Raw genomic sequence first — 26472 nt, 5'->3', positions numbered from 1 at the left:
TAGCAGGAGGGTCCACCCTGAGCTTTCTGGGACATCTGGGCCCACCGGCAGTTTTCCTGGTATCCTGGTGGGCCAGTCCAACAGTGCTCACACTATGGGACAGATTCATTAAAGTACGAATCCGAATCAAGAAATCCGATAGTTTCTGATGTTTGCAAAAAGTCTGTTCATTTGCACACAAAGGTTTCGTACTTACGATCCAATATTTTCGTATTGAAACGATCGTTGCGATCCGGTAGTCACAAAATTTTCGTATCCGAACGACTGTAAACGGTGGAAACCTTTCTAACTTTGAACCTTCAGTACATGATTTTGGAAGCCTCCCATAGGACTCAATGGCACTCTGCAGCTCCAACCTGGCCCAAGGAAAGTCACAATACCGAAGCTTGAATGAATCCGAAAATTTCGAACTTGTTGCGACAAATACGATTTTGTTGCGCAAATTGTTGCAAAGTACGAAAGTTGCGAAAATTAACCAAAATATCGCAGAAAATGTGCAAAAGTTGTAAACTTTAGAAAAAATGCTAATTTTTTTTAATCGGACCTGTCGTAGTTTGATAAATGTGCTCATAAATATGATATGCTTTTGATGAGCCCTTTAGGTATATTATCATTAACATGCATTAACACACCAACATATTCTGCATTGTGTGTATAATACAATAAATGGGTTTATACACTGAACAGAAAATTACATACAAAGCAACCAATAACTGGCAAAAGAGGTGGAATGCCCTGCTGATTGTTTCTTACATCACCGTATTGTTACATTTTTATTTAATTAGGGCATAAATAGCAGTAGTACAAATAAGAGGGACTAGATAAATTAGGTGTGCCAACATTAGCAATTGTTTTGTCTTACATTTTTTTCAAATAAGTTTGAAACTAGTCTTGGAAAGTTTCCAAACGTACAAAATCCATTTTATTTATGACAATATCCCTTCTATTGTCGAACAACCTGCTTAAGTAATTAAATAAACGTCTTAAAATACAGTGTGAAAGGTCAAAGTCACTGCACCCCTTATCGTTCTTCACAAATATTTACTACTAAAGGCGGGAGGGTGGAAGATACAAAGCAGGACTAATCCAGCTGTTGTGGCTCCGCCCACTCACGTGACTAGAAGCAGCATAAGATAAAGAGCTGGGGCAGCCGCGCTGTAATACAGAAAACTCTGGGAAGTGGTGGCTGAATATCTGAAGCAATCATGGCAACCACGGTCCACGATGTGCTCCCAAGTAATTTCGCCTATGTGATCTTTACTTACATCTACAGCGTGTTTATGATAATGTACCTGAGCATGAAGGTGATGGGGGCAAGGAAGAAGTACGGAGTAAAGGTAAACCGGACGGTGGGGGGGGTGCTTGTTATGTTCATTTTGCCCTGTGTAAAACTGGATTGCAGAATATTGTTTCGCCCAGGCGTCTTCACATCATTCTACGGCTTGCAACTGGGATGCTGAGGGTGTATTAGTAGTTCGAGCTGTTTTACCTAGAGGGGCAGTGACAGGTGACAACGCCTGTAATGGCGGGCTGGGAGGGGGGGGGGCGTACTTACTTGCACGTCAGTGTATTGTAACAAGAATATGCTTTGTAACAGTTACATTACACTTTTCCAACATGCACTTTTGATGACTGGATTGAGATTATGTTAAAATCTACGTAGAAAGCCAGGTTTGCGTACTTTACACCAGGGATCCCCAACCTTTTATACCTGTGAGCCACATTCAAATGGGAAAATTGTTGGGGAGCAACACAAGCACAAAAAGAATATCTATGATTGGCTATTTGGTAGCCCCTATGTGCACTGACAGCCTACAGAAGACTGTTTGGCATTACACTGGGTTTTATGCAACCAAAACTTGCCTCCAAGCCAAGAATTCAAAAGTAAGCGCCAAAAGTAAGGCTGCTGGGAGCAACATCCCGTGGTTTGGTGAGCAACATGTTGCCCCGAGTCACTGGTTGGTGATCGCTGCTTTACACCAAAGTGGTAGGATTTACTACTTTCTAAAGAAGGAGTTTCCCCTAAATATATTGCAAAAGCATACATCCATCGTTGGAATTATATTCATAATTTAAAATGGGGCTTTTCCTGAGTTAACTTTGACCTATCCCTTCTGGAGAATGCTATCACGGACCACCTCCTCTGCAGTGTACATGCAGAGATCAGCAGATGGTCAGAATCTTTTGTAAGGACCAAGGCTGTATTTAGTTGTGGTGCTACCCCAGGCACTAGACCTAAATGTGTCCCCTAGTTGGCAGAAGTGACAAGTTGTGCAGGGACTGTGTGACATCACTTCCACACATTGCAGCCGCGTACCCCCTCATCCCCATCGCCGGTTTTCCATAGGAACTCTCTGGAGGCGGCTGAGGGGATTTTATAGCACAACAATTAAGTTACACAATTTTGTACAGATTGGTGCGACAGTTTAATTTAAATGTGCTGCAAAGCCACACCACAAAGTTAAAGGGAAACTAAACTTGAAACTAAGAATCTAAGTTTTTGTTATGGGATATACAGTATATTGTAAGTCGGTCCCTAAGCTCAGTGACTGACAGCAGCACAGAGCATGTGCAGTGAATCAGCAGAAAAGAAGATGGGGAGCTACTGGGGCATCTTTGGGGGCACAAATCTTCCCTGCTAATGGGCTGTTGTTGCCTTGGACTGTTAGGACTGTGACAGACAGTGAGATTAGTTGCCGCGTGACAAATGACCCTTGTAGCGAGTGACTAATCTCCCCGAAATGCCATCCCACCGGCTAGAATATAAATCTCCGGTGGGATGGCATACATGGCACAGCAATTTGCCGAAATCGCCGAAGTTTCCTCTCAAGGCAACGTCAGCAATTTCGGCAAATTGCTGTGCCGTGTATGCCATCCCACCGGCGATTTACATTCTAGCCGGTGGGATGGCATTTCAGGGAGTTTTGTCTAGACTGGCATTTAGAAATTTCAGTGAAAGCCATTCATTTAATGCAAATTCAATGTTGTGTATTTTACTACAAAAGTATATCTTTATAAAATACCAACAAAGGAAACAAACTGCTTTTTAATTGCCATTTTTGTAAATCCTCTACTTATAATTAAACAGCCACTTTAAAATGTCCATTTTAGCCTCCATATTTTCTATGGATTTTTATGTAAACATAGGGTTAAGTGGAATACTATGGTGTTAAAAACTGCCATGTCATGCTGAATGTAGAGAAAATGTGCCTTGCATTGCCTCATCCCAGAGTCTCTCTGCTTGTCTGACTACAAATATTTCCTTCTTACAGGCAGTATAGCTTAATGTAATACAGCAAGTTTAAACACATTCCCATTTATTAACTGAAAATATAAAGTCTAAAAAAACACTTAAAAGAATTTAAATAACTGAACTAGTATTCTAGTACCTAGGTTGTGCTAACCTGTAGAACATTTACACTAAAACAATATTTTGCCCTAGAAAAAAATAATTTGGCTTCTGCTGCACATTATAAATCTTCTCTTTTATAAAGTGTATTTATAAATGGGTCTTTGGGTTTGTTTAGAATGAATATCACCCTTGTTCTTCCTCAAACATGCACAGGTTCATCTGCTGATGCAATGGACTCATGGCCCATAGCCCCCATAAAGTTCCTCAGGCTTGTAAAATCTTGTAGGACACATATTACACATATATATAATTACAGTACATATTATTTTTAATATTAGACAATTGAACTTGTTCATGAAAGCAAGTACCATGTATTTTACACACAATGCAGCTTTTTCCCCAGATCACCAACATAATTGGGGGTGCCAGTCTAATAGCTCATGCCACACCTTGCACATGATTTATGTATGTGTACTTAGAGTGTCTTCATCTGAGTAAAATCCCTGATTTCTTTAGTCGATATGGGTGAGAATTGCATCGCTTGTGGCATGCAGCTACAGTTTTGGCATGTATTTTTAGGTGTTGGCCATTTACATGTAGGAGCAACACACAAAGGATAGCACACATAGGGGCACATTTACAAAAGCACGAACGCTCAAGCGTTGATGCGAACGATCCGAGCGTATTTTCGCCGATTTTTTTGGGGCGTCCACATGACTTTCGGACGGCGCACGACTTTTTCGGACGTTTGCACGAAAAAATCGGAAAGGTTTTACCGCTGTTTACAATTGTTCGGTACGAAAATTTTGGGACTTTCGGATCGCCAATACAATATTATCGTGACTAATACGATTTTTTTCGTAAGCATTTTCGTGATATATGCGATCTTCCGAAATTTTAGTTTCCAATACGATTTTTTCCCATTCGTGATTCGGATTCGTGGATTAGTAAATGTGCCCCATAGTAGTAACACTCAATGCACGTTGCATGCTGTTCATCAAACCATGACGACCTAGGAGATTGGCACACAGAGTGCCAATAGATGCAAGTGACTCTTATTGCCGTAGTACATATTTGTTCCCAATAATGTCTTAATTAACTGGGCAGTCAGGTTGGAATTGGGGGTACCTGACCTGACCATTTGAAAGATCTAAATGCAGTTCTGTGAACTGCATCCACCTGATTATCAGATTATACTACAAATGTGATATTCTTCCCTGTCTGCTCTTTTCTGTATCATTCCTGGGCTACTCTTGTTTTTGAGACTAACTACACAAGCCTAAATGATATTTAGGGGAATGTAAACCAAAAAATAGTTTGATGTAAACGTTTGCAGTTTACGTACATTTTCTGTTTGTAGTGGTTTTAGATATTAATAACTTAAGACTACAAATACCAGGCTTTGGGGCTCAACACCTCTTTTTGAAAATCAGAGTATTGGTGACCCATATATCTATTCCTAGGCCAGATTTCTGCTCGTGGACCACACATTTTCACTTCACTTTCAATTAGTGTTGCAAAAAAAATGTACTGTGTAAATAATGTTTAAAAAAAAAAACATGACATAATGTTACTTTTCTTTAATATTGAATTTTTTTTTGGCAGATTCATTTAATTGCTCGTATTCATCTATTTATGTTTGGTTACAACTTATTAATATTAACAGAATCTGTTTTCTGCTGCTAGGTGGCTAATGCAGAGAAAACTCTAGGTCTAAGGGCTACACTACAGAAACATAGACTTTATCTGACCCCCTAAATCTTGTCAGGCAACAGGATGACATTTTGTGGGATCCTACAAAATCTTATCCGCACTGCTGTAATGTAAGTCGGATCAGATAAAGTTAGAAGGTGGGTTTTGTTCCTGCATTTACATCTGGCATTCAGTTTATTTCAATGAGAAAAATAAGTCAGTCACACACCATCAGCGGTGTTCACTTCAGACAGCGTGTTGCATCAGAACACAAATTGTAGGCTGGCACCAATACGGACCAGTTAGTTAAAACCAGGAGCCTTTCGTTATTGTATTATAAAAAATGTAATTATTTTACATTATCAATGTTAAACAAAAAAACCTTTAAGCATTTTGTGTTGCCAAGAAACATTTCATCATAAGCTTCTCTTGGCGACGCAAAACATGTAAGGTGTTTTTGTTTTATATTTATAATTTAAAATAAATGTATTTTTATAATGCAACAGTGAAAGGCTCCTGGTGTTAACTAATTAGTTCAGATTGGTGCCAGCCTGCAATTTGTGTTCTTGTGCAACTCCTTTTACTGAAACTCTGGGGAATGTGGTGCTAGCGGTAAGCACACTTGAAATCCACTATACTGATATTTTGTTCATGTCATTGTGGATTGCATTGGATGGCAACTTGTTCATGTAGTTTACACATCAGATTTTTGTATCAGTTCCATTATGTGTTGACCTGTAGGATGCTGATTTGACTCCATCCTACACAATCATCTCTGTAGTTTAGTCTTGAGCTTTCCCTAAAGTGGGTTTCAGGGTAGGCTTTGAAAAAAAAAAATGATAATATTCAAACTATCCAGTGGAACCTCAGGCAGGCTGGGGGCCCTAAAAATCCTTTATATATATATATATATATTTTTTATATATTTAATAGCAGTCACATCAGGAGGTCTCATTTCATATAGTTTTATGTTCATGTATTTACTTTGCTGCAGCTAAGCCTCCTTACCTCTTTCACTCTTATTAAATGAGACACAGGGATTCCAGGCAGCAGTGCAGGAACAGTTTCTGTTAAATAAAGGATTAAAAAGGATAATATTTATAACACTAAAAATAAATGTACCTTTTAATAACATATAATGTAATATACCTTACATATATTTTTTATTAATGTATGTTTATCTTTGTCCTCTTCTCTTGTTTTAGTATCCTGAGATGTACTCCAAAGACCAAATGTTTAATTGTGTCCAGAGAGCACATCAGAACACTATGGAGGTGTATCCAGTGTGGGTTATTTTCCAGCTTATAGCTGGGCTTGCATTTCCAGTAAGTGGGAAAAAAAATATATAGAAGTGTTGTGTGTACAGTAGATATAGATGATGCCAGTAAGGTCTGAAACGTACGAGAATGCTTTGTGCAAACTTTGTCCTTAAGGGTGAAGACACACGGAGCTACTTAGTAGCAGCTAAATTTTCATGGCTACTAAATGCCAGAAAATACCCTGCCATAGTCAATACTGAGAATTGCCTCTGCTAAAACACATGTACAGACAGTTATCAGTAAATGATCAGTATTGTCTATTTTAGTAGCTGTGACAAGTAGCTGCTACTATTCGCTCTGTGTCTTCACCCTAAGGCTGAAGGTGTGTTTTTCTCCGCTTGCTGAAATATATTCTTTCGTTAAGAAGAGAATGAGGTGGTTCACATTTGAGTCAATTGGAGGCACCTTGGCAGATTCAGTCACTTTGCTAACTGTGAAACAGACCCTCATATCTTAACCCTTAAAGGGCATCTGTGACCCTGAAACTGTTGCTCCTACCAGAGGTACAGGCTAATACTAGCCCACCCATGCACATAATGAGCAAGTGCCACAATTCACTCATTATGCAAATGCATGTGGCATAGGCATGAGCAAGTGTGGGGAGACTCACTCCCAATACACATGCACACTATACACCATGGCATCCTGCACCAGAAGCTTCCACCCAGTGCGGGTGGCCTAGCATTGGTGGGGGCTTTTTATTTATTTTTTAAAATACTGTTTCCTCCAAATGGAGTGCAGACTTTATTAGGCTGCAGTTCTAGTGGGGGAAGGGGGAGAAACTATTTCAGTGTATGACAGGTGCCCCTTAAGTGTTTTGCATTACATTCACCTGGAAAGGCAACCTGTAAGTTGCAGCTGACTGCTGTGTATCCAAAAATCTAACTAAACAGATAAGTGAGTGGTACAAATTAGTTAAAAAGACTCCTGCTGTTATTTTTATAAAGCCTGTGGACCTACACAGGCCATCAGTCATTAAAAATGCAAACTAAACTTCTTAGAGCACACAAATTTATAACAACATAAAAGGAGCAGTTTGCAGTTCACAATAAAATTAACTTTTAATACTGTAGATGGTGGAATTCAAAGATGACTTGCAATTAGTGTTTCTTCTACTCTGATTTTGAAATGATTTACCTTTATGGTACTGCAGCACTTGGCCTTGGAATTAAAATTACTGGTCTGATTGATAGGGCTTAAATACCTTGGCTGCCAGGCAGCAGGATAGAAGTCAGAATGGAAAATTAAATTATAAAAAGCCCAAATGAGAAAAAAAATCAATAATAAAATTAAAGCCTCTCAGTATATCTATTTTGAATTGCTGCTTAGTATAACTCATGAACCCGTGAGTTAAAATTACAATGGAAAAACACAGAAGTACCTTATAAATATTACTCAGTAACACAATTTGGATGATGGAGTTGTTTACAAATGATTCTCATGCATAGATAAATACGAATTCATTATACAATTGTTAAACTGGAAATCTGATAAAATGCCTTCTTTTAGACACATTGTATAACAGTGCTGGGCCAGTTTAGGGGCCAGGGTCTACTGTAGCTACAAATAATTTTAGGAACATTAAATAACATTCATGTACAACTGAATATTCTTGTTCTGATCCTGCAGTAAAATTAATAAAAAATAATAAATTTAGTAAAACATACTAAATCAAAAATTGTCCAAGTGGCTTTTGCTAAAGTTGGCCACAAGCAAATCAAAAGTTTCACTACAGATGATTGGCCAAGGCCACATAAACATCACAATCAAATCTGATCTCAGTCTGAAAATGAGCAAGAAAAGCATTTTATTGACTGCTGAGATCACATGGTAAATTTGTCATGTGATTGTTTGGTATTAAAGGAGAAGGAAAGTCTAAGTCACTTGGGGGTGCCAAAATGTTAGGCACCTCCAAGTGACTTAAGTCACTTACCTTCTACCCTGGGCTGGTGCCCCTGTTAGGAGAGAACAGCACCAGCCCGGGGTAGCAGCGATTGCTTCCTTCTTCCTGATCGCGTGCGTGCGCATGCGCAGTAGAGTGAAAAGCCGAAGTTTGAACAGAGAAGTTGGCGTTTCACTCTACTGCGCATGTCTACTGTCTGTCCCGGACAATTGGCTGCAGCGTGAATAGGGAAGAAGGAAGCGCTCGCAACAGGTTCCCCCAGGCTGGTGCTGTTTTCTCCTAACAGGGGCACCAGCCCGGGGTACAAGGTAAGCAATTTAAGTCACTTGGGGGTGCCTAACATTTTGGCACCCCCAAGTGACTTAGACTTTCCTTGTCCTTTAACAGATCCTGGTGTTTAAATTATTTGAAATAATATGTTTGCTATATTTTTCTTTTCCAGCTCGCTGCTGCAGTTCTTGGAGCAATTTGGGTGACTAGCCGATTTTCATATGCCTGGGGATATTACACTGGCGGTAAGAATATATCAGTCGTATAGGAGCTTGAGGTTTGCTGTGATTTGTCAAATTCAACCAAAAATAGAAAAACGACACAATGCACACTATATGACTATTTGGGGCAGATTTACCAATGGTCGTATTTTTTACCACAATCATTTTTTTTGTTGTAAAATTCAAGATTTTTCTCTATTAAAAATGCAATTTTTTCACCATTATACATCAAAACTGCAATTCTAAAAATACGCCATCTAAAGGCTGTCAGGTAATGTAGAAATCAGTTGGAGCTGTCCTGGGCAATTTTCTTGTGGTACTTTCACTTCGAAGTATTCCGTTTTTTGTCTTTTATTTTTGGGGACTATTTGTGCTATTTAAGTGATGTAACACTTTAAGGTATTAACGTTTTTTTTTCCCGCATTTCAGTGTTCACTTTTTTTTTTGCGGTTTTTAATAAATAAGGAAACACTTGTGCATTTTTCATTCTTAAGTTTAGTTGTGTTAGAAAATACCTCTAAAACTCCACATCTAAATTTTGATAAACCTGCCCATATATGTTAATAAATCAGTGTTAGTATGTTATATAATGCCCATATACCAATGTTAATGCTCTTAACATTGGTAAAGTGGACATAGAACTTTCCTATGACCAATGGTGGTGGGAAAGATCATAATTATAGTGTGTATGGTTACCTTTGGTCTTTGCACTGGTATTTGGAACAGCATATTGTACTATTCTAAGAGAGCAGCTAGCTTTTTCATTACATTACAAATTAGCAGCTACAGCCAACTTGTCATTCATCACAAATTAGTGTATACTTCTAATCAAGAATTGCAGTCATTCTATAATCCTTAGCAGTGTGCACTGTAAAGTGTATATATACACTGTCTTGCATTTAAGAACAATATATAGGGTTTTCTAGAAAACAGTTAAAACAGGAGCACAGACAGTAACCTACATGATTTGTATAAGGATAGAGGGAAAAAAATACGGGTAACTGAAGATTTCACAGTTTTAAAGGACAAGGAAAGTCTAAGTCACTTGGGGGTGCCAAAATGTTAGGCACCCCCAAGTGACTTAAATTGCTTACCCCGGGCTGGTGCCCCTGTTAGGAGAAAACAGCACCAGCACGGGGTACCGGTAGCGAGCGCTTCCTCCTTCCCTATTCACGCTACAGCCAATTGTCCGGGACAGACGCATGCGCAGTAGAGTGAAACGCCGACTTCTCATTTCAAACTTCGGCTTTTCACTCTACTGCGCATGCACGCGATCAGGAAGAAGGAAGCGATTGCTGCTACCCCGGGGGCCCCTAACAAGCGATTTAAGTCACTTGGGGGTGCCTAAAATTTTGGCACCCCCAAGTGACTTAGACTTTCCTTCTCCTTTAAAGGAGTAGTACATAAAAGGGTGTAAACTTAGAAAGCCACTGTTCCACTTGTTCTTTGCGTGAAAATACAAGTTTGTCCACATGTCATTTAATGTTTCTTTTGCTCTTTTCAGATCCCCAGAAGAGAATGAAGGCAGCTTATGGCTACATTGGGTATTTTGGATTGATGCTGCTGTCTATAGCCGCTGCTCTACAGCTTCTCCAAATTATTTAATTAAACCTGCCTTTCAGCTTACCTGGGAACACTTCCTGTAATGTTATTTCATTGTATGTCATTGGAAAAGCATATTATTAGATTGTTATCTTTTACTTTGTTTTGTTATATGGGACATAAAATGGTCCAGAGAATACCCAGACTATTGCTTTTAATTGCTAGATTTTTAACACATTTTTTTACCCTAATAGCTGTAATGTGACAGTCTGCACTTGTTAGCGGTCTTAGAAAAACGGACAGGGGAATGTCGTCGGTCATTATCTAAAACTTGTTCCTATAAAATTGAGAGTTCACCATAATAACCAGCTTATTTGTCTGTTTTTAACTGTCAGCCTGCTGTTCAATTTTGTAGTTTGCAGCCTCATTGCCTGGATTGTACTTTCCTGGGTTATGTTCCCTTCTGCAAAAGTTTACTATCACATGCCAGCATGCTGTGCCCCTTTTCTCTTCCTTTGAATTCTTCCTTACCGGGTAGTCTGTTTTACTGAAAACTAAGACATTTCCAAACATGTCCAAATCTATATCCACAAACTGTTTCTTTTAATCGCTTCTTGCATAGCATCATTTGTACTTGGGCTAAACATTTTCTGAATTACACATAATTCTGTATAAGCAGTTATATAAATAAATGCTCACTGCATTGCTGCAGCCACATATGTTGATCAGTAAACTACGCTGTGAGTCTTGAGAATTTTGTCAGAACTATTGATTTGTAAGTAGTAGACAAAGGGAGAACAATTGCCAAAAGGAAGTATAGACCGTTTTATGGATAAAGTTTAAGGAAGTATAGACCGTTTTATGGATAAAGATTTCATATATGCTTCTGATAACAGCCTTTATATTTTCTTGGAGTTAATCAGTATTTTGAAGTTTGGAAAGTTCACATTACATTGTTGGAAACCATTTTGTTGAATATTGGATAATAGTGACTCACTTTTGGTGTACCTGTATAACCTTGCCTTAGCCATATTCTTTTACATGTGCTTTCTCAGATAATATATGTGTAATATCCTAGCATTGGTAGGGTCATTCTGTTCTTTTGATGTTCTTTTACTAGCTTTGGCTGATGCTTAAAGGAACAGTAACACTAAAAAATGAAAGAGCTTTAAAGTAATAAAAATATAATGCACTGTTGCCCTGCACTGGTAAAACTGGTGTGTTTGCTACAGTAAAACTACTATAATTTATATAATAAGCTGCTGTGTAGCCACGGGGGCAGCCATTCAAGCTGGAAAAAAGGCACAGGTTACATAGCAGATAACAGAAGTTCTGTAGAATACAATAGTGTTTTATCTGTTATCTGCTATGTGCCTGTGCCTTTTCTCCTTTGAATGGCTGCCTCCATGGCTACATAGCAGCTTATTTATATAAATTATAGTAGACTTTGTGAAGTAAACACACAACTTTTACCAGTGCAGGGCAGCAGCACATTATATTTTAGTTACTTTTATACACTTTTTAATTTTTTGGTGTTACTGTTCCTTTAACGTCTTAATTGCTTCTTTTCAGCCTGGCAAGACTCAAACTAGCCTTTTTCTCCCGTTACAATAAATTAACAATAAAAGCTATTTTGACAAAGTATAGTGCTTTTGAGTTTTTTTTTCAATATTAGAAATGTTATTTGTTTGTCTTTTCTTCAGTATCTGATCCAAAGATGTCTCAATTCACATCACAAAAAAGCAAAGTTATGTTAAAATTTAAAGTGACAAAAAAAACCAAAAAAAAAAACCAGAGGCTCACTGGACACCAAAAATGCACAACCCCAGATATCTAAAGGGGAAGAAACTATATTAATACATAAATATAGCCTTTGTTCCACTCATTAGTACAGCCTAAAACACTTTGAAGTGCTGCCATTCTCTCTGCTTTGCAGTCGCCATATTTTATTTGAATTCATTAATTCTTTCTGCTGCTACAACCGCTTATGTGTTACATTTTCTCTCTGGCCCCTGTGAGCCACCTATTACAAATCTGTAACTAGAGAAAGCATAACTGTGCAAGACTTTATTTAGAGGACTAATGCATGGAGTTAGAGTAGAATCAATACCTACCCTAATCTGCTACTATGCTGTGACATGCTGGTCATGTGGTAAACCTGACCAGCAAGTCACAGCATAGTAGCAGATTAGGGTAGGTATTGATTCTACTCTAATACTTGCAAGCTGTATTGCATGCAAATTAACGAGACCACAGCATTGCTGGGGGAATTTGGTAATTCGGATGTAATGGCTAAAATATATAAACTGAACTTCTCAACAGCTCTCTGTCACTGACACTTGTAGCAGAATCCAAGATCGGGGGCTTCTCTGATAACTGTAACAGCCTTGACCATTGCTAGCTTTGAGATGATGAACCTTTAGGCTTGTGCAGTAAGTTCCGTATATAAAATATAGCATTTCTAGCCATATTCATTTTTAGGGTTTAGTTCTCCTTTAAAACCATAACATTTGTAATCCTCTAATGCAGGGGTACTCAATACTCGTGAGCCACAGTCAAATGTAAAAAGACTTCCAGAGCAACACAATCATCATAAAAGTTCATCAAGCAGCCAAAAAAGGGCTAAGATTGGCTATTAGATAGCCTCTATGCACACTATCAGCTTACAGGAGGCTTTATTTGGGAGTAAATCTTGTTTTTATCCAACCAAAACTTGCCAACAAGTCAGGAATTAAAAAAACTACCTGGTTTGGGGGCACTGAGAGCAGCACCCAAGGGGTTGGTGAGCAACATGTTACCCCCGAGCTACTGGTTGGGGATCACTTCTCTAATGAGTGGAAGTATACTGGGAAAAATATAGTGTCAAAACACATAAAAAAGAGAGCTACACCTGGCCATAGGTTTATTAATGTACGAAATTGATTCCTTGTGCAGGAATTAAAGTACACACTATGACTTCTTTTATAACTTATATGACTATGACTTCTAAGAGTTCTTTAACTGCTGTGATTTCATATATGAAATGTATGGCAGGGGAAATAGCAGTATATGTATATACACAGCTGTACAATCCTTGCCTGATCACTTTAACATAATGTCAGTTGAAACACTAAACCAGTGAGTTGCTCTTCTAAACAGAAAATCTGGGTATGAACTGTGTGCATGTGTCACTGGCAGACCTAAAGGACACTACACCTATAACTACCCCATCATTAGTGTTTATCCTGAGTAACCATATATCAGGTTGCATATCTGTTTAAATGGTAATGGAAGAATCTGCACTGCAAAAAGTTATTTTCAATGCTGAAAAAATATTGGATGCACACTACAAAAATGGCAGGGAAAAAACAAGCCATTACTTTGTGACGAGCGATTGGTTTACTTCTCTTGCAAATCACTTCCTGTTTTCAATTTCAGTACTAAGCTAGTAGTTTAAAGGCTTCAACCAATATGCATATATGAGAAGTGGTGATAGAAGACACTGTCACAGGCTCTTGAGAAGTGTTTATTACTGGATGTGATTAGGTTAGTTTATATTGTTCACTTCCTGATTAGTAAATAGAAAAGGCCCCCACAGAGATGGTATGTGCCCCAGGCAAAGTCATAGAAGGTGCCTAATAAAGTCACCCTGGCCTCATAAATGCAACCATGGCAGGGGCTCTGACAGGTCACCCAGTCATCATAACAGGAGCAAGTGCAGGTCACCTTGTTGGCATCTGGGACAATGTCACCTTGCAAATCCTCCCATGGATAAAGGGATAGTGCTTACGGCATATGTTTTGCATATAACACAAATAAGAGTTACCGGTACTTAAAATTGTTGCATGTAAATTTGTGAATGTGATTGACACAACAAAGGAAGTTGTAAACAAGAATCCATATTTATTGGTGGAAGGGGTTCATTATTTACAGATGGGGCTGCTATCCCCCTTACCCACACTGCACATGAGGTTCTCATCCTCCATCATTAGAGGAGTGACCCTGATTGCAAGAGTTACTATCACACTGTACAGATTCTGTGGTTTAAGGCCAGAATTTAATGCCAGCATCAAAAAATTGCACTAACCCTGCAGACTTAATTGGCACAGTAATGGCCAATATTGACTGGCACTAACCCACCAGCTATGTTGTGCATCAGTTACTTTAGCATCACTTATTGTGATCTGCTCTAATGCAGCAAAAATTAAAAAAACATTGTTCTACTTTTTGTTACATTGTTCTTTATTTTTTGCCCACATAGCCGAGAAGAAATTATATGGAAAATTGCATTTGGGTACCCACGGATTTTGCAACTGATACTGAAATCAGTCACTACTGGGGCATGGCAAGTTTACCAAAAGCCTGAAGTAACTGGCACTTTTTTAAGGGACCTAGTAGACAGGACTCAAAAAGTCAATTATACCCAGTGTTCTCCTAAATTAGCCCTTGTTCTGTCCCCAAATTGTGGCAAAAACCACACTAGGGCCCTCAAAGTACAAAAAACTGACCTATCTCTGCACAAAAATTATATCCTTTTCGTGATATGAGGTTCTGATGGCAGCAGGTATTGTTGACAACCACAGAAACATTTTTTGTTCCCTGGCATAAGCTGAAACGCTGAGCAGTCAAAAAAATGAATTGTACTTTTAATTAAATACTGGGAGCAGAGACCCTGGTGGGGGTATTGCTGGCAGGCCCATACTGGCAATCTGTGGATTCTGGCAAATGCCACAGAGGCTGATGTAAGCGGCACAGACATTATTTAGTTGGCAGATGGGGGCTGCTTGAGGCCTGATTGCTGATAACTATGGTAGCTACTGAGAGTAACCATAACAAGTACCACTGCTAACCAGCAGAACAATAAATACTTTTGTCTCTTTCTTCAGCAAAAGTTGGAGGTATTTATATGTAAAGTTAACCACTTTTATACCAAGTTTATACCACTTTTGTTATTTTTTATTTCAAAAGGGTTACCCTGTAAACACAAGGGTCTACCTAAAAGCCCCAAGCAATCAACACTACAATTCATTAACTACTGGGAGCATAGACTTCAGGTGCATCAACTGCACCCTCCAATATCCAAAGCGGCACAGCGGGCAGATAATATAAACGACTTAAACTTCTCCAAACATTGGGAGAAAAGACCCCCTAAGGCACCAGTTATGGCCGGCAACCAACACGAAAAATACAGTGCTTCTTCCACTGACAAATCTGTGAGCAGATAAAGTAAATACACTGCGAGACTAAGCTCCCGCTTCCACTTGTCAAGCACACACACTACTATATGTTAGTCATGTGCCACACACACCAGCACAACTTCCTTAATCCACAGACTTCACAAAAGGCGGCTACGTGAAACGTCACTGCACTCATATACGTGCGCCGTCACGCAGTCTCGTGAGAAGAAGCATGTAACGTCACAGTCCCGTGAGAGGAAGCATGTGACGTGTGGGTTTGTTGTTCTGCAAGAGCTAGGAAGCTTTCTATCGGCGAACTGATACTGAGACTGTGTTCAGGGAAGCGCGACTATTGGCCGGTATGTGATTATAGTGTGTTTTATTCTAAGGTATCTTATGGAAGATCCTGTAGTCAAAATAAAGGTTTGTGGCTGAAGGTAGCGAAGCACTACCTTTGTCTAAGTACCACGCTAAACAGCAGCCTTTGTTGGATGGCCTCACACTGACAAGTCTGGTGTTCTTATAAACATAATATAAAGTATAATCAAATTTGATCTGTAAAGTGCAAGTTCCAACATGACTGACAGAGGGGGGCACAGAATGGTGGGTTTTCATCTGACTTAGAAAGTCTACAGAAGTACAGACTGTTTACTATTGAAATAAATATATGTCAGATGCAGACAGGTGAAACCAGAAACTATCTGAGTTTACTTTATCAGATTTTGTAGCATCCCTCCATCCCATGTAAACACTTCAACCACAGTTCTCTCTCTATGTTAACCATAAGCCTTCTGTTAACTGCATTGAATACATTGGGCTACCCAACTTTGGTTTAAATGCCTGGTAAATAACTTCACTTACACTTTATTATTATTACCACATATTTATTAAATTCATACAAAATATAAACAATTCATTTAAATTCACAAAGTTGAGTTTGCCTTCTTGGTAAAAAGCAAAAAGACCTAGGGGCTGATTTACTTACCCACGAACGGGTCGAAATGAGTCCGATTGTGTTTTTTTCGTAATGATCGGTATTTTGCGATTTTTTCGTATGTTTTGCGATTTTTTCGGATTCTTTACGAATTTTTCGTTACCAATACGATTTTTGCGTAAAAACGCGAGTTTTTCGTATCCATTACGAAAGTTGCGTAAAAGTTGCGCATTTTTCGTAGCGTTAAAACTTACGCGAAAAGTTGCGCAAAATGTTCGTTTTCAAGTCGGAACTTTTCCAATTCGGGTCGGATTCGTGGGTTAGTAAATCAGCCCCCTAGTATTGGGTAAGAATTGTTGGATATTTTCAGGCTGATTCTCAGCCTGTGGAAAAATGGAGGCAGAGCCATTATGCTGCCATCAGCCTTCTTCCTTACCTGCACTTGGAACCATTGCATCGTCCCGGGTGCAAACACACACGGTGGATATCGGCTGCAAAATGCAAAGTCTTGTGTTTCAGGGCCAATATCCAGCACATGTGCCTGCACTCGGGTTAATGCAGTGGTTCTGGGTGCAGGCAAATAAGAAGACGGTTTATGCCAACATAGGGACTGAAAAATGAGGGCCAAGAAACAGCCTCATGTGGGATCAGACTATAACAGTTGCATGTTGTGTTTGATATGTTGGGCTCAGCATGTGTTTTTGATAGATATCGGAGCTGATGGCATTCCAAAAGAGTGTCTTTCTCTGGCTAACACATTTATACCCCTTACCAAGTATATAGTTGTTCTTCTATGTATATAGATGAATTGAATATTCTCAGTGCAGGTAAAATTTATTATCCAGGCTGCATGGGACCATGGAATTTATAGAGAAGGGATCTTTCCGTAACTTGGATCACCAGACCTTAAGTCTTCTTAAAATTATGTAAACATTAAAAAACCCAATAGGATTGTTTATGATCAATATGGATTCATTCAGCTTAGTTTGAATCAAGTACAAGGTATTGTATTATTATTACAGAGGAAAAGGAAATCATTTAAAAAATACACAATTATTTGTGTAAAATGTACTTATGGGAAAGGACCTTCTTCTTCCTGCAATTTAAAACTTTTTGGATAACGGGGTCCCTGATAAGGCATCCCATACCTGTACATTCATTTATGTATAAATTGCTGAAAGTCTGAAAACAAAATTGTATCATTTAGTTTTAGGCCCTTTGCATACATGGTGTTTAGTAGATTGCAGATCCATGCACTTATTTCTTGAATATATGGATATCTTCACTTGACTGTATTTTTCTCAACAGGTCTTTACAAGATGTCTGGGTTTTTTGACAACTTGAGATGCTCAGAATGCATTGATTGGGGCGAGAAGAGAAATACAGTGGCCTCTGTTGCAGCTGGTGTTCTAGTAAGGACAATGTGTTTTGTGTAACTGTAAGAGTAGAGGCTGTGTGAAATTGTGCTAAGCATAATGCCTATGGTACATAAGGGTGCTCAAGTGAACAGCAGCAGTCAAAAAATCCATCACCTGTCACCGCTTTCCATAAAATATCCTGGGAGTGATAGTGACAGGCACACCCTTCTTAAGCTGGCAATTTATTTAGGAAGCTGCTCATTGGTGACCACAACCTGTCTTCCAGAGGCCAATGGTAAGATAATACTGCAGGCCTATGCTGAATTTTTGGGGAATGACCATATCAATGCTTGTAGTTCACAATCAACAGGATTTTAAAACCTGTCTAAAAGACATCTGGGCAATTTATGCCAGTTGTGGATTGAGCACCAGCTTAAAATGATCAAAGTACTATAGGCCTATTGGTGCAGATAAAGCCTTTCTTCACTAACCTTTCTTCCCTCTTCTAAAAAATTACTTATTCCTTCCCAGCTAGGCAAAATGCAAGTCAAGGGATGTAACGCACCTTCAAGTATCTGTCTCAGCTAACAAGATGTAAAATTTCAGACAAAGTATCATATGATCCAGCCCTACACTTACAAATGTCCATATGTACAGCAGATACACAGTAAATACAGACCATTTTCCAAGAACAGAAGCTTTAACCTGGCATCCCACAGATTTCAGTTGCCTTTAAACATAGATCTGTCTCACATTTACCACTCTGAATATTTTGCAGCATCAGGATGTCATATCACATCCTGCTCAGTCTGATATGTCTTATAGGAATATGTGTTCTGTGCTCCCCATGGATGCTAACCAGTGAAAGAGCTATTTAAAGGAGAATCTAGTAGAATTAAGTCTAAAACAACTGGACTTTTGTGAGTTTTTCTTGAAAACGTTTCACCACTCATCCGAGTGGCTTCTTCAGTTCAAATGACTGGTAGGGAATTCCCCGGTATTTAAACTCTTGATGGTAGTAGAGTCACAGACATCCAATCACAATGGTTCCATTGAACTTGTTCAGTTAGGTGTTAGCTGAAACTGACAGGTGTAAGAAGGTATGATCCAATCACAATGGTACCAAGATTCTCATTGATGAAGGTGTTAATCCTTCAAAGTACATGACTGGAAGTGTGAACTGTTGTGAAACTGCCGGGGTAAGGATGTCAACGCGCCATTGTATGTTGGTGACAAGCGGTGTCTCAGGCCCCCTCCTCTGTTCAGGGATGGTTTTTCCAGGCTGGCATAAATGGCCTCTTTCACACCTCTTTCAAACCATCTGTCCTCTCGGTCCAAAATATGCACGTTACTGTCCTCAAAAGAGTGACAGTAAAATTTACCGGGGAATTCCCTACCAGTCATTTGAACTGAAGAAGCCACTCGGATGAGTGGTGAAACGTTTTCAAGAAAAACTCAGAAAAGTCCAGTTGTTTTAGACTTAATTCTACTAGATACTGTATATCATGACCTGGATGAATGAGAATCTTCATAGACATATTTAAAGGAGACATATAAAAATTAAGATTCTACCAGAGAATTATACTCCTCTAAATAGAGAAGGATTGTGCTTAAAAAAAAGTTGTGTTTCGGACTGATTTATTGAGAAATTCCACCAAGACCTCACTAGTCCCGCCAATCTGTTCCACTTCCTGCTGGCTGAATTCTCTGGATGTGCTGGGGAGCCGGCGGCTCTCAGTACACGGCACTGTAGGATAGGAACCAATCAGCAGCTAGACTGACCTGATAGGGAACTGAAGCCTGTCTTTGCTTGTGTGAGTGTAAAGGCCCCCATACACGGGCCGACTAATCGGCCCATGTATGGGCAGAACAGAGCGGCCTGGCCGACCGATATCTAGCCTGAAATTGGCCAGATCTCGATCGGCCAGGTTAGAAAATCCAGTCGGATCGGGGACCGCATTGGCTCGTTGATGCGGTCCCCGAACCGACTGCCCCATAAACTCAAATGTAATCCGATCGTTTGGCCCCAGGGCCAAACGATCGGATTATTTTTAAGTCCCTTGCTACCCGATATCGCCCACCCGTAGGTGGGGATATCGAGTGAAGATCCGCTCGCATGGCGACATCGCTTGGCGACACCGCCAAGCGAGTGGATCTTATAGTGTATGGGCACCTTAAGGCTGTGATTGCCTATCCCCCTCCTGCTGTGCTTCTGGCAGGGACTTTTAGGACACGCCCACCCTTGAAATACAGACAGAAAAATGATAGGATCTATAGGGAGCTCCAATAAAGGGGCCGTTTTTACAGATAGGATTTATGTTTAGCCAAAAGTGAAACCAGAACCATATATTATACATAATTGCCTACAAAATTAGGGGTTTTCCATTTATCCAATATGTCTCCTTTAAGCTTAGCATATGTATGGTTGCTGATAAAGAGCAGAGTGTTCCTGTTAATTGTGTGTTTTCTGAATGAGGTATTTTTTTTCAGTTCTTTACAGGCTGGTGGATCATCATTGATGCTGCTGTTAATTATCCCGAAACAGAAAATCTGAATCACTCATACCATGCTTGTGGTGTGATAGCCACTGTTGCATTTTTAATGTAAGTAAATTATTCTTGAAATCTGATATATATTGTTTTTCCCAGCATCTAGGAGATTGTTTATACTTCATCTTGTGCTCATGCGCTTTTTTAAAATTATTTTCTTTTTGGGTTTGTCAAGTGAAAATATTAAGGGCAATGGCTCATGCAGTGTTCTGATTGGTGATAATTGCTCCAGATCACCTTCTGTACATTTGACAGGGAAGTGCTTTAGGTCATCTGAAACCTGTTAATGAGAGAGAATAAAATTCTCTGTATGCAGATTCCCCCTGACTTGGATGAATTCTCTTCTAGAGCTAGCCTTGGTCACTACTACCCTGGTAGTTTTTTGGTTGTAAAAGCAATTATTTGTTTTTCTGTGCTGTAAAGAGATATCTCTCCCAACTGCATCCCCCTTTCCTCCTGTACTCCTTCATAATGTTCCCATGTAAAAGTCTCTAAAAAAACCTGTGATTTTTTTTGTTCAGGTTTTTGAGTCTTGTTGAGCTCAGAATCCACAGAGCTCGAATTAGGTAAATTTTGTCTTTTACCTTGCGTGGTCCCTGGTAACTGAATTTCCCCAAAACTACTTATGCATAAATATGCTTTTTGCATGCATATTTGTACGCTAGGTGGCATATAAATGGCTTAGGGTGGATCCCATTCAAATGAATGGCTGGATGCAAGTAACTTCTGCATGGATGCAGAAGTAGAAATAAATGTTACTGTTCTGAAAGGAAGGTGAACAGACTAGGCCTGAAATGTGGATTATCTCTTTGAGTTGCTGATGTCACGGGACATCATGGGCATATTGAACATATGTATATCAACTGGACATCTGCTGTTGGTGCAGCCACTTTAGCATTCATGTGTTTTAACTAATGCAACTTGAGTGACTGCCCCTAGATGGCAGCACCTCTGAGCCTCTCAGTTTTAAGCAATGAACTTTCTGTAAGGGTATATATTCTCTGTGTGGTTTTGTTTTTTTCCATTACTGAAATTGATTTGTGCTTGGGCATAGTAGGGACATTAGATTGTGCTTCGCCAAGGTAGGTAGTGATATAAAAATAAAAAATCTGTTATGTGCTATATGTCATGCATAGTCCTTTATTTTAGTAATTGTGTGCGTTTGTGTTTTATAAACCCAGAATGTTGTTCGTAAATATATAATATGTATTTTTTCTCTTTTGTTTTTGTGCTTAAACAGGATAAATGCAGTGTCCAATGGGCAGGTTCGTGGAGACAGCTACAGTGAGGGGTGCATGGGGCAAACTGGTAAGTAATAAATTCATACTGGGGTAGTCTAATGATAATTGTGCCACCAAGGTTAATTTGTGTGCTACCCTAATGGTCATATGACCCCCAAATACTTCACTCACTGGAGCTGTGGGCTGGCAATTCCTACACTGTAGCTGGGGGAACCACAGTGGCACAGGCATGTGTTAAATAATCTGTATTTTCAGAGTTTCCTACCTAAAGCTGCTAACTCCTTAGATAACAGTATTTGCTATAGGCCTTTGTATTTTTCAATGTGCATGCAAACTTCAGTGTCCCAGTTCTTCTGACCGCTTTTGGTAATGAGCTTTGAAAAGTAAGCAAGGGGGCACTAATTTTACTCAACCAGATTATTTTTTGCATGCCCACAACTCCAGAAAGAGAAGTGTTTGAGGGTATCCCTCAGATAATTCACATAAGTCAACACCAGCCACATTCTTTACTGGATAGTGTCACATCTAGATGCTGGTGGTTCATTGGCCAAATAGGTTTCCTGTTTTGTCCAATTTCATATTTGTTTATGAAAAAAAATATTTTCAGACCTGGAAACTATAATATGGCAAACATTGTTGGTTCTACCCTACCTGAGATGGTAAATTCAACATTTCATAAAGCTGAGTAATTACTTTTCATGACCGTTTTGCAGTAGGAGGCTGCTGTCTCCTTATTCCTCTTTATTGTGCCTGAAATTGTTTCATACTTACAAGAGCAACCAGTAGAACAGTTTGGAGAAGAGAAAAAAATACATGTAAATAATTGTCTTTGTCTAATAACATATATTTCACTCAATAACTTCTTTTTTTAAGGTGCTCGTATTTGGCTTTTTCTTGGCTTCATGTTGGCCTTCGGTTCTCTGATAGCATCCATGTGGATTTTGTTTGGAGGTTATGTGGCAAATGGTAGGTTGGTGAACTATTTTGCATGGTTGTATAAAGAATAAAAACAAAATTGTTGCATGTATTTCCTGGTGCTTTATGTTGCATTCATACTGGAGTAATGCTGGCCCATTTTCTAACCATGAGCAAAATATGCACTATTGCAGTCCCAACAGAAGTCCCATCACTTGACACTGTAGATAATAGCAACCAACAATTTTTTTGTTTTCAGTGCTGCCTAAACAAACCTAATTACAGATAGGTAGATGGATCATTGCCTAGGTGCAATATTTTTGTCCAGAGTTGGTAAATGAGCCTAACATGTGTGCAGCCTTTTACTTTGGCTCCAAGTAGAAGGTAAGCACCCAATATTATATAATATATATAAATATATTATATTTATCTTGCAGGGTTTTGCCTTCACCTAATTTATTCTACAGTGGGATACAATTTAAAAAAAAGTTGGTTCTTTTGTATACTTGAATTTGCAGATGTAATATGTGATTTGTTTAGGCAATCCATAACCTAAAAAAAAAGTCACACAAAGTCACATGAGAGAGTATTTCCATGTTTGTGTGCATAAGGCAGTGTATTCTCCAATATAACTAATTTGCTCATTACTTTTAGACTGCTTAATTTGCATATTTCTGTCATACATCTATAAAAATATCTTTCCCTTTTACAGGTAGTGTGGTGGTATATCCAGGAATTGCCATATTTTTTCAGAACGCTTTTATTTTCTTTGGGTATGTACATATTTAACTGCAGATATTATCCTGCAGACTGCTTGGTGATTCTGTAGGCCTTGTGTGCAAATTGCACTAGTTTTCTGTTCTGTAGTGTGCAAGCGATGGGCTCTACCCTGTTGCACAGGCCGTGAACTTAACAGGGGAGGATACACATGGCGGTAAGAGTTGAGCACAGCTTGAGGAACAGAGGAAGTCCCATCAACTGGCACTGTAGATTAAAGAGCATGGAGAAGTGTCAGGTCATAATATGTATTTTCAAACAAACTGAACAAAGTAGGTTTTATGACAGCAATTAAATGTTGTCATTAGTATAGAAGTTCTGGTATAATTTAAAGGGGAAGAAAAGAGTTAATCAGTGGTGGTACTAAACTTTTATTTTACTTTTATTTAGTATGTAACCTAAACCATTCCTTCTGGTTTCTAGAACTGTTTGCAACTATATAATACAGTTTAACTGAATTACTGTTAAAAATAAAAATGACAACTTCAAAAGTGATACTTCTCATATGGGAGCAGATGTACTAAAAGGCTTGCCACAGCATTGTCAATTTAATATGAGTACAAAAAATTCTGGCAAGTTAACTTTGCACTAATGAACTTACAAACTTATTTTGCCAGGTCCTGACTGGTGAACTACCATTATAAAGATATCACAGCCACTTTTGCATCTCCTTATCTACATATTCAACATTCTAATATCTCTCATACATTATTGGTTAATGTCAATATTTGCCAGCCTATATTCACGATTAAAATGTTATGGGGAAAATTATCTGGCGTAGTTACAAAAAATATTTATGATAGCAAACTTAGGCACATTGCATTCATATTTAGATACTTAGTAAATAAGCAATGTCCCAGTGAAAATACATGTGAACCTTGGCAAGAAGAAAATGTGTATCTTAGTGAAAATGCTACATGGTGTTCTGTTCTCTGTTAACTTGATAGTTTAATTTGGCTACAGTATATAATATAAAAACACTTCCCCCTGCCCCCATGGAGATAAAGCAGTTGTAGAGTATTTCAGAGCTCATGGATAGTGATATTGCTGACATGAATAATTTCTAGGGATGCAGTCAGTCCAAACTTTAGTTGGGCTTCTGCCAAATGCCAGCTTCAGAGACATCATCTCCCTGGGGTAATAATTGAAACTTGTCACAATTGACAAGGGAACCAGGTGCACATGCCACAGGCCTTCAGCAAAGGGAACAGATTATACCAGGCTCAAAAACTGGACAGTATTCAGTGAGTTAGAAAAGTTTATTCAAGAACATTATTATCATCGCAGAACAAAAACCTTTACTTGTTGCATGCTATTAACCTATGATTAAAGGGAACCTGTCACCCAGACATAAGCTGTATAACAAAAGTCCTTTTCAAATTAAACATGAAACCCTAATTTGTTTTTTTGTTTTTAATTGAAACATACATGCATGGTTTTAATGTATTTAAAAGTTTCAGCTGTCAGTTGTATATTGCGTTCCCTACCTCTAAGCCTTAGGCACAGCAATCACTTTCACTTTAATTTCTGCACTTCCTAGATATCACTGCCCTCCTTACTGCCTTTAACTGCGTAGCCTGTGCATGTGCATCAGGTCCTTTGTACTCGGATATAAAAATGATTTTGGCATGATTCAAAGCTTGTCTTGATAACAGCTTCTATACAATGGCTGCTGCTTCCTTGTTGTCATTGTGGATTCCAAACTGAAGGTGGCACATTTTTGTTACCATATAATGCAGATTTGTACGGTGCACTAAAATTTGCATTTACAAATTAGCATTCTAGTTCCCTACTCCTATAGACTAAAATCCAAGTATGATTGTTGTGGGATTATTGAAAATATTGGAAAATTATATCAGATTGTTTGTTTTTCCATATGATTGTATTGCTCTGCTTTTTTGTAATAATTGTAATCTTTTTATAGGGGATTGGTTTTCAAATTTGGCCGGACTGAAGATTTATGGCAGTAAAACAACTCCACAGAAAAATCTTTCTTCCATTTTTTTCCCTTTTTTAACACATTCCTAATAATAATCCATTTTAGCTAAAACACACCCTTTATTTTTCAAGAGTACTGGAAATATTTACCACTGAATACTTTTATTATCAGCTTTTGCACTTTTTATTTGTTTGGTTAACAGCTGTTTGTCATGTTTTGTAAATGTAAATTTGTCTTTGAAGTAAAACAGTTTAACAAAACATTTTCTTATTGTTTATACATACACATATATAATCCTATTGGATTGGATTAAAGTTTAAATTATTTTTTTAGCAGATTTAAGGTGGCCATACACGGGCAGATTGAAGCCAAATGACCAGATCTTATAGGGTATGACCACCTTTAAGGTATAAAGATCCAAATTATGGAAAGGTCTCTTATCCGGAAACCCCAGGTCCCAGCATTCTAGATAACAGCTCCTATACCTGTACTTTAATTTAAGTGTCAGAGACACATTAAACTTCCTTGTATTGTGATTACAATATATATTTCTACCATTTTTTTAATTGTATCAAATAAAGTAATAGCAGGCTGTGAGTTATAAAGGTCATTGGAGGGCATGAGACTAATGTTGGATAATTCTGACCTAATTATATAAAGGCTCTCAACTAGAAAAGAGAACTGGAAGCAGCACAAAATGATACCATCAACCACTGCACTACTGTGTTTTTCAGAACAAAGTACAGCAAAATGACCACATTTAGGGGGTCTCCAGGGGTGTGGTTTTAGAGGCCTCTGGAGAGGGACCCAGTGGTTATGATGGTTTTAGTTTTTTAAAGCTAGCCAATCAAGGGCAGATATTGACTACCAACTCAGTCCCTCTAGGCCAAGAGAGCAGCCAATGTATGAAGTCAAATGCATGAGGCTAGATAAGATATTGTGGATGTGGTCTTGTCGGACAAGTTTGATCTTATCATTGGTCCATGGGCGAAATGACTGTGGCAGCCTAATTTTGCCTACCACTTGATATGCCAATGGCCCTCGCCATGGTTGAAGTCAGGACCAAGGAGCAAGCTGTGTTCAGATAGTTCAATTTGAAGTATCCAAGGGATTAGGAAAACTCAAAGTCGTATTCAAGCAAAAGATCAGGGCAGGCAGCAAACAAAGTGGGGAATTCAGAAACCAGACGATTAAGGTTTTTCCCCACCTTTAGGTATCCTCACCTGCTTTTCACCTTTAATTGGAATACTGTCATGATTTTTATGGTATACTTTTTATTTCTAAATTACACTGTTTACATAGCA

At 38.7% G+C, this 26472-nt stretch overlaps 2 protein-coding genes across 4 annotated transcripts; both read left to right on the top strand.

The window, feature by feature from the left end:
* Positions 1 to 1120: 1120 nt before the first annotated feature.
* Positions 1121 to 11941, top strand: LOC734071 (microsomal glutathione S-transferase 3-like). 2 transcript variants are annotated; one of them, NM_001045747.1, is given in 5 exon segments: positions 1195 to 1337; positions 6250 to 6369; positions 8709 to 8781; positions 10262 to 11425; positions 11838 to 11941. In NM_001045747.1, coding segments are annotated over 4 exon segments (426 nt in total). In that variant the 5' UTR covers positions 1195 to 1205; the 3' UTR covers positions 10363 to 11425; positions 11838 to 11941.
* A 3726-nt stretch (positions 11942 to 15667) lies between these two features.
* On the top strand, positions 15668 to 25428 carry tmem50a (transmembrane protein 50A). Of its 2 annotated transcripts, XM_012956319.3 has the most exons (7): positions 15668 to 15814; positions 17698 to 17801; positions 20238 to 20350; positions 21537 to 21604; positions 22411 to 22503; positions 23165 to 23225; positions 25154 to 25428. In XM_012956319.3, exons 2-7 carry the CDS (start codon positions 17709 to 17711, stop codon positions 25197 to 25199), a joined length of 474 nt encoding a protein of 157 aa, XP_012811773.1. In that variant the 5' UTR covers positions 15668 to 15814; positions 17698 to 17708; the 3' UTR covers positions 25200 to 25428. The 2 variants fall into 2 exon arrangements, with proteins under 2 accessions (XP_012811773.1, NP_001096521.1); NM_001103051.1 differs by lacking the exon at positions 15668 to 15814 and having other exon boundaries at positions 17704 to 17801.
* Positions 25429 to 26472: the final 1044 nt, after the last annotated feature.

This window comes from Xenopus tropicalis, chromosome 2, assembly GCF_000004195.4.
Source record: "Xenopus tropicalis strain Nigerian chromosome 2, UCB_Xtro_10.0, whole genome shotgun sequence".
Lineage (NCBI taxonomy): Eukaryota > Metazoa > Chordata > Amphibia > Anura > Pipidae > Xenopus > Xenopus tropicalis.
Note: the sequence above shows the minus strand (reverse complement) of the source record. Positions and strands in the feature narration are given on the sequence as shown.